At 36.9% G+C, this 10,608-nt stretch overlaps 1 protein-coding gene across 1 annotated transcript; it reads right to left on the reverse strand.

Moving 5' to 3' along the window:
- Nucleotides 1–9,054: 9,054 nt before the first annotated feature.
- Nucleotides 9,055–9,822, reverse strand: LOC138078574 (endogenous retrovirus group PABLB member 1 Env polyprotein-like). The gene has a single exon (XM_068971406.1). The coding sequence runs from the start codon at nucleotides 9,820–9,822 to the stop codon at nucleotides 9,055–9,057; it is 768 nt and encodes a 255-aa protein (XP_068827507.1).
- Nucleotides 9,823–10,608: the final 786 nt, after the last annotated feature.

Genomic DNA, 10,608 nt, shown 5'->3' on the forward strand with positions numbered 1-10,608 from the left:
AATGTGCAATATGCTCATTCTCACTTCTGCCTTCAGGGAGCATTAGGATTTCAAAGATAGTCTGTGGAAAATGAGAAATAGGTTCAGGAAATCTAGGTTAACATTTCCTCACCATTGTAATTTTGAAAAAAAAAAAAATCTTTACGGTTTCTGATTCACCAGTTAGCATTTTTGTCATCAACAAACACAATAATTACTCAAGAAGGTTGAACGAATATCTTCGGGTTGTGTTTTGGTTCACTAACGAACACCATGGACTGTGTCTATGAAAGGCAAGCAACACATTTCTAGGCACACACAAAAGAATCTTAACATACACTCTTTGACTGAAATATTTTTTAACATTGCCATTTATTTGCCTCAAATCTGAACACATAATCTCCAACCACAGAAAAATGGGTTTATTTTTACATGCGTTTGAACTACTGATTTAGTGTGTACTGGTGGCTCAGAGGTTAAAGCGTCTGCCTGCAATGCAGGAGACCTGGATTCAATCCCTGGGTTGGAAAGATCCCCTGGAGAAGGAAATGGCAACCCACTCCAGTATTCTTGCCTGGAGAATCCCATGGATGGAGAAGTCTGGTGGGCTACAGTCCACGGGGTCACAAAGAGTCGGACACGACTGAGCGACTTAACTTTCACTTTCAAATTACTGATAAATAATGTAACACAATGTATTACTAGCCAAATAATGATTCTGCCAGACTCTAACAATTATCTAGGATTCATTTATAAACACTTCTAATTAGAGATTTCTAACTTTATCACCAAGTTACTCAAGGACAAGTCCTTGAATCAGATACACACACTCAATAATGTATCGTTTAAAATTATTTGATTTGAATTCCTTAGAGTCTGGGAAATTAAAAGGTGTTTACAAGTATTTTGCCTGATTAATTCCAATTCTTTACTGAACAGTACAATTTGTGTATTCAAATTCCTTGAATTCAACATTTCTACTACCTCAAATTCAATGTGTCTTCAACTGAAATTGTTTTCTTCATTGTCCAAGTAGTAATCCTTTAAAATTATCTCCCTTTATAACCACAAGTCTCATATTTTCCTGTTTTCCTGGGTTTTAAAATCTTTGTATAGACTCTCTTTTGACATCCTTCTTCCTTATCCTTTTCTTTCAATTCCCTCTTCTACTTCTGCAGTCAAACCTTTCCGTTTTGATGAAAACTATTTTTTTGTCTCTCTACTCGTGAGATATTTTCTGGTAGAACCATGTCTTCTTAATATTCAACTTTGCACTCATGTACTTCATTTATTCATTAATTCATTCATTCCACATATGTTTTTAATTGATATAAAAATAAAATACAGTAGCTTACAGAAGACTTCATGGTCAGGGAAGAATTTACAAAAGAAATTATATTACAGCTGAGATTTGAAGAATGTGTAGCAAATAAATATAGGAATAATGGAATTAGAAAAGACCCAGGGACTCAAAGGGGCTTGAAAACTTTGAAGCACACACAGAAAAAGAGAGCGAGATACAATGAGGTTGCAGAGAAAGGGTGGAATTTTTGCTTCAGGTTTCTGCATTGCTTTCCAGATAAAAGCAAATTCCTTAAACTGGCATCAAAGGATCTTCTACATTTTACGTTCTGACTTTCTATTTGAGCTAAGATAACATGTCATAGGGATGAAATAGAGGGGGAATCTAAAAGACTTGGGCTTGAATTGTATTTTCAATACTTGCTGTGTAATTTGGGGCAATTACTATTGCCTCTTTGATAACTGGCAGTTACTATCTAATCCTAAACTGTAAAATGGAAATAATAATACTTTTTAAGGGAGCTGTGGATATAGAATAATTTAACATACTTGAGGTCTCCCACTTGTGTTATTATTAAATAAGGTAATATATAAAGTGAACAAAATTTCCTATATTAACAAAGCTCAATAGAGGTAATATTACTTTTACTTTATTTGCATTCAGTGTCAGAACACGAGAGCCAATTTCTTCTACACACTATACAATTAATTTTTATCTCATTTTTTAATGCTTGAATTGCATTATTTTTCTTATGAAGATTTTTAAAATTAATTTCTATGGGAGTATACTTGACTTACAATGTCTTATGAAGATTTTGATGATTATCTGTCCACGCTTGTATACCTTCAGTTCTTTGAGAGAATAATTTACTCTTATCACCTTTATATGTCACCTGCTTTCAGTTTGTTAGTATTTCCCTAGATACACACATGCTTCATATCACTCAGGCCTCAAAAACATGTTATCTCCTCAATGAAGGTCTACAGATTTCTTAAACTAAAATAATAACTACTAACAATCCCCATCATTCCCTTTGCCCTTAATCAGTTAAATTTTGAATCATAACATTCTTCATTAAATGAATGGTATCAATTTATTTTTGTACAATAGTTCATCTTTACTACTTATCTCTCACTACAATGCCTATACCATGAACATATGATTTCTTGCACTTTTGATCTGTGGATATCCCCAGACTTTAGAATAGTGCATTTCTGGTGCCTGTTAAATATTTTAATTCATCAGTTAAAAAGTATTTTCCTTCCTGTTCAGTTCAGTTCAGTTCAGTCGCTCAGTCGTGTCCAACTCTTTGCAACCCCATGAATTGCAGCACGCCATGCCTCCCTGTCCATTGGGTTAGCTTAATGGAATAATTGTGAGATAAACTTTTTTTTTTTTAGCATTATAGGTAAGATTAGACTTTTTTTAAATATTAGAGAAACATAAAAGTGAGAGTGATTAGTGAATATTTTGTACAGTGATGACTCACCAAATTATTGTAAATTTTTTATCTAAAAATTTGATTTTGTGATAAACAAAAATGTACCATAGAGGAATGTTCCTGAAGGATTCTGTTCTATCAATACTCTCCACTTATCTGCAGCCATATTTTGATTACACTGACAAATAGAAATAAAAGTATTTACTCCAGAAAAGCCTTTAAAGCAGTTTAGGAAATAGGTGAAGAAAATAATAATCCTTACTTTAAGTATTTCAAAAAGTATTTTTAAGGACTTCCCTCATGGTCCAGTAGTTAAGACTTCATGTTCCCAATGCAAGAGGCCTGAGTTCTATCCCCAGGCAGGGAAGTACATCCCATATGCCTCTAAGAGTTTACATGCCATAATGAACAGATCCTGCACGCTGGAAACTAAGACCTGGAACAGCCAAATAAATAAATATAAAACAATTAAAAACATATCTAATTTACCTTTATATTTTTCTTCATTAATTGAAGCAGAAAATAAAGTTATTTGAAAGTAGCAATGTATCACCGTTATTGCCTAATATATTTTAATCTTGCATATTGCCATATTTTAATCTTGCAAAATTGTTCTTCTAATATCATATTATTGGGATGGATAATTCTTTGATATTCACTGATCCCTAACAATTCAGCACTATCTTTATGTGCTTTGGTATTCAAAAAAACTAATTTATTTTAAAAATAGTGAGAAAAGAAGAGCCATGGTTTAATTCCTGGGCCTGCAACTTACTATATGTGTTAACTTGTACAAATGATACCATGATCTCCTGGCCACCATTTCTCTTCTCTCTAAAGCTGGACAGTGCTCGATTTAGCTGTTTATTGTGGAAATTGCTAAAGAAATGTAACAAAAGTGTGATATGACTCACCACATCCTCAATAAAAAGCTTACTTACAACCTTTCAATTTTCTTTCCATTATTAACAACAGTCATGAATGTTTTGAATCACATAGCAGGTGCTCTTTTATTTTCCTTAATTTCCTTCTCCATCTCTTAAATATGATTGTGCTTTGTGTGTTTTTGAATTACACTAGGTATTTTTTAAAATGTGATGCAACAATGAAAAATGGAATAGTAGCTATAAGAAGATATTTTCTATTGCACTCCAAAATTGCCAAGTCATTACCACATCAATATTTTCATAAAGTACTTTCTTATTTTCAATTTAGATGCTTATATTAATAATACAAGTGAGGCTTTTTACAAGTCCTGCTTTTCAAATCTATTAATTTTCAGAGAAAGAAATAAGATAAAGCTTTAATTTGCTTCCTACAGGAAAGATTAAATTAGTTCATTTTATTTTTTTATTTCATTATTGAGATCTTTTGTCAAAAAAAAAAAAAACAATTATTTTTAATGCCCATCCCCAGGTGTGGAAAATACACAATTGAATTTACACTAGTATTACTTTAAAAAATCATAATTATAACCCTGTCCTTAAAATTGTAATTCATTTTCTGGAATTGATGTAGTGCTAACCTTGTTAAAATTTTGAATTTTATAAAAGAGGCTGGAGACTATCTTTTGAGATTCGCAACCATATTGTCTCCTCAAATGCATGCACATATCACTTAATGGCTTCAGCAGTTAAGCCAATATGTAGCAATAAATTGTAAGACAGTGAAGGTGACATCAAGGTTTGAATGTATTAAACATATACATAGACAAAAGGAGACAGAGAGAAGCACTCAGCAATACAGGTTATGTTTTGAATTGGGATAAATATAGAGGAAATATTTTTCCTGTAATTTCTGTGTTGGAGTGTGTGCTAAAGAGTAAATAGCAGATAAAAACATGCTTGAAAATTGGAATGAAATGTTAACAATTTCAAAAGAAGACAACTATGGATTACTGAGGAAAAAATATACATATTAAGAAATGTGCGCAGTGATAGAACACCTAGCGGTCTAAAGTTAAAGAGGCCATGAATGGATGAGATGACATCTTCATTTATTTTTGTTAGCTTCTTATTTGACTCAAAATGTATTAATTGATTCTTAATATTGATGAGAACTTAGTTATACAGGGACTTCCTTGTAGCTCAGTCAGTAAAGAATCTGCCTGCAGTGCAGGAGACTCAGGTTTGATCCCTGGGTTAGGAGGATCCCCTGAAGAAGGAAATGGCAACCCACTCCAGTATCCTTGCCTGGAAAATCTCATGGACAGAGGAGCCTGGTGGGCTGCAGTCCATGGGGTCTCAAAGAGTTGGGCACGACTGAGCAGCTAACACTTACTTACTTACTTATCAGTTATGCTATTGTTAAAAAGAATCCTGTAGATAATCTAACTTGACTAATCATCAATTTTTAAAAGTACTACAACAGCCAAAAAGAGCACAAAACATCTAGGGTGGGGGAAAAAAATGTCTAAGGCCTCTGAAAACGTGGCGTTAGAATAGAGATGAGACACAATTCCAAGTAACTGTTATATAAACTATCAAATAAGTGCCACAAAAAGGTAAAAAGAAGAAGAAGAAGAAGAAGAAGAAGAAGAAGAAGAAGAAGAAGAAGAAGAAGAAGAAGAAGAAGAAGAAGAAGAAGAAGAAGTGCTTTACAAGAAGAGCCAGCAATTTTTTGCAGTGATTTGATAGGGAAAATAAAGTCTGTTGAATCAAATGACAAATGTGTTGGACTTGAAGGCATATACAAGATTTGACTGTCACAGTTGGAGAGGGAGGGCTTTCCAGGAGGCCCTAGTGGTAAAGAACCCATCTGCCAATGCAGGAGACATAAGCGATGTAGCTCCTGTCACTGAGTTGGGACAATCCCCTAGAGAAGGGAATGGCAGGTCATACCAATATTCTTGCCTGGAGAATTGCATTGTCAGAGGAGCCTGGTGGGCTACAGTTCATAGGGTCACAAAGAGTTGCATGTGACTGAAGTGAATTAGCATGCATGCATTCACAAAGGAGAGGGAAAGTCTGTTTTGTTTAAGAAATTGCATTCCTATACACTAATATCAGAAAATAGAAAGAGAAATTAAGGAAACAACCATTGCAACGAAAAGAATAAAATACTTAGGAATATATCTACCTAAAGAAACTAAAGACTGATATATAGAAAACTATATAACACTGGTGAAAGAAATCAAAGAGGACACTAATAGATGAAGAAATATACCATGTTCAAGGATCGGAAGAATCACTATAGTGAAAATGAGTATACTGACCAAAGCAATCTATAGATTCAATGCAATTCCTATCAAGCCACCAACGGTATTTTTCACAGAGCTAGAACAAATAATTTCACAATTTGTATGGAAATACAAAAGACCTCGAATAGCCAAAGCAATCTTGAGAAAGGAGAATGGAACTGGAGGAATCAACCCGCCTGTCTTCAGGCTCTACTACAAAGCTACAGTCATCAAGACAGCACGGTCCTGGCACAAAACCAGAAATATAGATCAATGGAACAAAATAGAAAGCCCAGAGATAAATCCACACACATATGGACACCTTATCTTTGACAAAGGAGGCAAGAATATACAATAGATTAAAGACAATCTCTTTAACAAGTGGTGCTGGGATAACTGATCAACCACTTGTAAAAGAATGAAACTAGATCACTTTCTAACACCATACACAAAAATAAACTCAAAATGGATTAAAGATCGAAACGTAAGACCAGAAACTATAAAACTTCTAGGAGAGAACATAGGCAAAACACTCTCCGACATACATCACAGCAGGATCCTCTATGACCCACCTCCCAGAATATTGGAAATAAAAGCAAAAATAAACAAATGGGACCTAATTAAAATTGAAAGTTTCTGCACAACAAAGGAAGCTATAAGCAAGGTGAAAAGACAGCCTTCAGAATGGGAGAAAATAATAGCAAACAAAGCAACTGACAAACAACCGATCTCAAAAATATACAAGCAACTCCTGCAGCTCAATTCCAGAAAAATAAACAACCCAATCAAAAAATGGGCCAAAGAACTAAATAGACATTTCTCCAAAGAAGACATCCAGATGGCTAACAAACACATGAAAAGATGCTCAACATCACTCATTATCAGAGAAATGCAAATCAAAACCGCAATGAGATACCATTTCACGCCAGTCAGAATGGCTGTGATTCAAAAGTCTGCAAGCAATAAATGCTGGAGAGGGTGTCGAGAAAAGGGAATGTTCTTAAACTGTTGGTGGAAATGCAAACTAGTACAGTCATTATGGAGAACAGTGTGGAGATTCCTTAAAAAACTGGAACTAGAACTGCTTTATGACCCAGCAATCCCACTGCTGGGCATACACACCGAGGAAAGAGAATTGAAAGAGACATGTGTACCCCAATATTCGTTGCAGCACTGTTTATAATAGTCAGGACATGGAAACAACCTAGATCAGCAGAGGAATGGATAAGAAAGCAGTGGTACATATACACAATGGAGTATTACTCAGCCATTAAAAAGAATACATTTGAATCAATTCTAATGAGGTGAATGAAACTGAAGCCTATTATACAGAGTGAAGTAAGCTATAAAGAAAAACACAATACAGTATACAAATGCATATATATAGAATTTAGAAAGATGGTAACTATAACCCTGTACGCGAGACAGCAAAAGAGACACAGATGTATAGAACAGTCTTTTGGACTCTGTGGGAGAAGGAGAGGGTGGGATGATTTGGGAGAATGGCATTGAAACATGTATAATATTATATATGAAATGAATCACCAGTCCAGGTTCGATGCATGACACTGGATGCTTGGGGCTGGTGCACTGGGATGACTCAGAGGGTTGGTACGGGGAGGGAGGAGGGAGGGGGGTTCAGGATGGGGAACATGTGTATACCTGTGGCAGGTACATGTGGATGTATGGCAAAACCAATACAATATTGTAAAGTAAATAACCTCCATTAAAATAAATAAATTTATATTAAAAAAAAATTAAAAATGGAAAATTTGAAAAAAAAATTATCTACTTTATACCCAACATATCCCTGAAACTCTGGTTGAAAGGCAAATATATAAAAGTTAAACAGTAGACTGATATATAAATAATTCAAATATGTATGTATATATGTATATTATACATGTATATAATAGAATTTAACATGCTATTTTAATGAACAGAGAAGGCAATGGCACCCCACTCCAGTACTCTTGCCTGGAAAATCCCATGGGCAGAGGAGCCTGGTAGGCTGCAGTCCATGGGGTCTCTAAGAGTCGAACATGACTGAGCGACTTCACTTTCACTTTTCACTTTCATGCATTGGAGAAGGAAATGGCAACCCACTCCAGTGTTCTTCCCTGGAGAATCCCAGGGACGGGGGAGCCTGGTAGGCTGCTGTCTATGGGGTCACACAGAGTCGGACACAACTGAAGTGACTTAGTAGTAGTAATATTTTAATGAAATAATTCTGTTTCAGCAATATATGAAATGGCTTTGCCAAGCTGAAGCAGTTAGGGCAATGATCAGAAAGCATCCCCACAGTCTAGTCTCATAGGAAGCTTCTGTTAACTAATCCCAGAGGAGGACAATCTCCCCTGACAGGACACCTACACTGCTTGGACATCCAGAGAATCTCTTTCCCTAGTGAGGCTGATTCTAATTCCCTCTCTTCACTCTAGCATAGAAATGGGATATGCATCTCTGCATGAAGTCAGATCCCAAAATATAGAATATGGAAGAAAAACATAAGATCATCAAATATGTATACATATACGATGAAGAACAGGAAAAAGGACGAAGACACGAAGAGGAGAGTATGGGAAATGATATTGTTATAGCCACGCATTCCAGGAAACAAACTCACTCAGAAGGACAATGCAGATTAGTGGAGTGCAGTTTATTACACCGGCAGGCCCAAGGTAGAGTCTCCTCTTAGCCAAGGACCCTGACCAGCATTTGTGAAAATATTTTATACCCCATGTGTACATATCCAAACCCACCACCCCAATTTCCTTGAGACTTATATAAAATGAAGTGTAAATACAATCACAATAATCCCATTATTCACGTGTTATCAAGTGTTAGGTGTTCAAACAGTTAATAATTAATAAGCCTGTGGTTACATCCCAATAGATACAGAAAGAATTTATGACCTGTCCAGAGGCAGGGGTGATTAGAGTATGTTTTCTCTTAGGCGATGAGTAACCTGGATGTGATCTTCAAGATTCCCCTGTACAGAGGGAGTCCTATTCTTCTACTGTAGTTTCCGTATGCACTAAGCATAGAGGCCAGAGTCCGCAGGAGAGGTGGCCAAGCATGATCAGCATGAACAGGCCTAAGATGGGGTCCAGGTCCTATGAATTCCTTCTTCATTCCCCCTTCTTGATGCTCTTAATTTCCATAACGAGCATCATTCATTGAGATATATTGCACCTTAGTCCTCCAGCCACCCACATGAGAGAATGCTATCAACCTCTGGGTTAAAACATTCACAAAGCATTGTAAGAAGCAGGGCCCACAAAGCAATATGATTAAGATTACTATAACAAGAGTTACAATAGTTTTCCACCAGTCTCCCTTTACCCACGAGAGGACCGAAGTACAAAAGGGAAGATTTTCACTAGACATGGCTTTCACCTGATTGTGCATATCCTCCAAGGCAGTAGATACATTTCCAGACAGGTCAGGGATGTATACACAACATTCAACTTTAATTATGGTGCAAGACCCCCCTTGGGCTGCTGTGAGTATGTCTAATTCCATCCTATTTTGAATTACTGCCCTCCTCTTCTGAATTTGTTCTTTGTTCAAAGCTTGAAAGGCTTTTGTACTGTCTAAGAGGGCCTGTTTGATGAAATTAGTTAAGGCCTCAACCTTAACCATGATATCCGTTGTCCCTATAGAGGGTACAAACAAGGCAGTAAGATAGTCATACCATTGGAACACGGATCGTGTCCATCTTGCATGCAGATAGGGCAGGTTTACTGGAGGTTGTTGGCGTAGGCTAGGCTTAATATTGCAGTGGGCAAAAACAAGTCCTAGTGTGCAATGCCCTACCCAGCTAACTGGTAACCACAGCCATAAGTTAAGCCCACAGAGCCACTGGGTCCCATTGGGGGCTACCCCATGAATTGCAGCACGCCAGGCCTCCCTGTCCATCACCAACTGTCAGAGTTCATTCAGACTCACATCCATTAAGTCAGTGATGCCATCCATCCATCTCATCCTCTGTCGTCCTCTTCTCCTCCAGCCTCCAATCCCTCCCAACATCAGAGGCTTTTTCAATGAGTCAACTCTTTGCATGAGGTGGCCAACGTACTGGAGTTTGTTTCAGCATCATTACCTGCAAAGAAATCTCAGGGCTAATCTCATTCAGAATGGACTGGTTGGTTCTCCTTGCAGTCCAAGGGACTCTCTAGAGTCTTCTCCAACACCACAGTTCAAAAGCATCAAATCATTGGTGCTCAGCTTTCTTCACAGTCTAACTCCCGCATCCATACATGACCACAGGAAAAACCATAGCCTTGACTAGACGGACCTTTGCTGGCAAAGTAATGTCTCTGCTTTTGAATATGCTATCTAAGTTGGTCATAACTTTTCTTCCAAGGAGTAAGCGTCTTTTAATTTCATGGCTGCAGTCACCATCTGCAGTGATTTTGGAGCCTCCCCCCCCCAAAAAAAAATAAATAAAGTCTTACACTATTTCGCCATCTATTTGCCATGAAATGATGGGACCAGATGCCATGATCTTCGTTTTCTGAATGTGGAGCTTTAAGCCAACTTTTTCACTCTCCACTTTCACTTTCATCAAGAGGCTTTTTAGTTCCTCTTCACTTTCTGCCAAAAGGATGGTGTCATCTGCATATCTGAGGTTATTGATATTTCTCCTGGCAATCTTGATTCCAGCTTGTGCTTCTTCCAGCCCAGCGTTTCTCATGATGTACT

This window comes from Capricornis sumatraensis, chromosome 4 (genome assembly GCF_032405125.1).
Source record: "Capricornis sumatraensis isolate serow.1 chromosome 4, serow.2, whole genome shotgun sequence".
Classification (NCBI taxonomy): domain Eukaryota; kingdom Metazoa; phylum Chordata; class Mammalia; order Artiodactyla; family Bovidae; genus Capricornis; species Capricornis sumatraensis.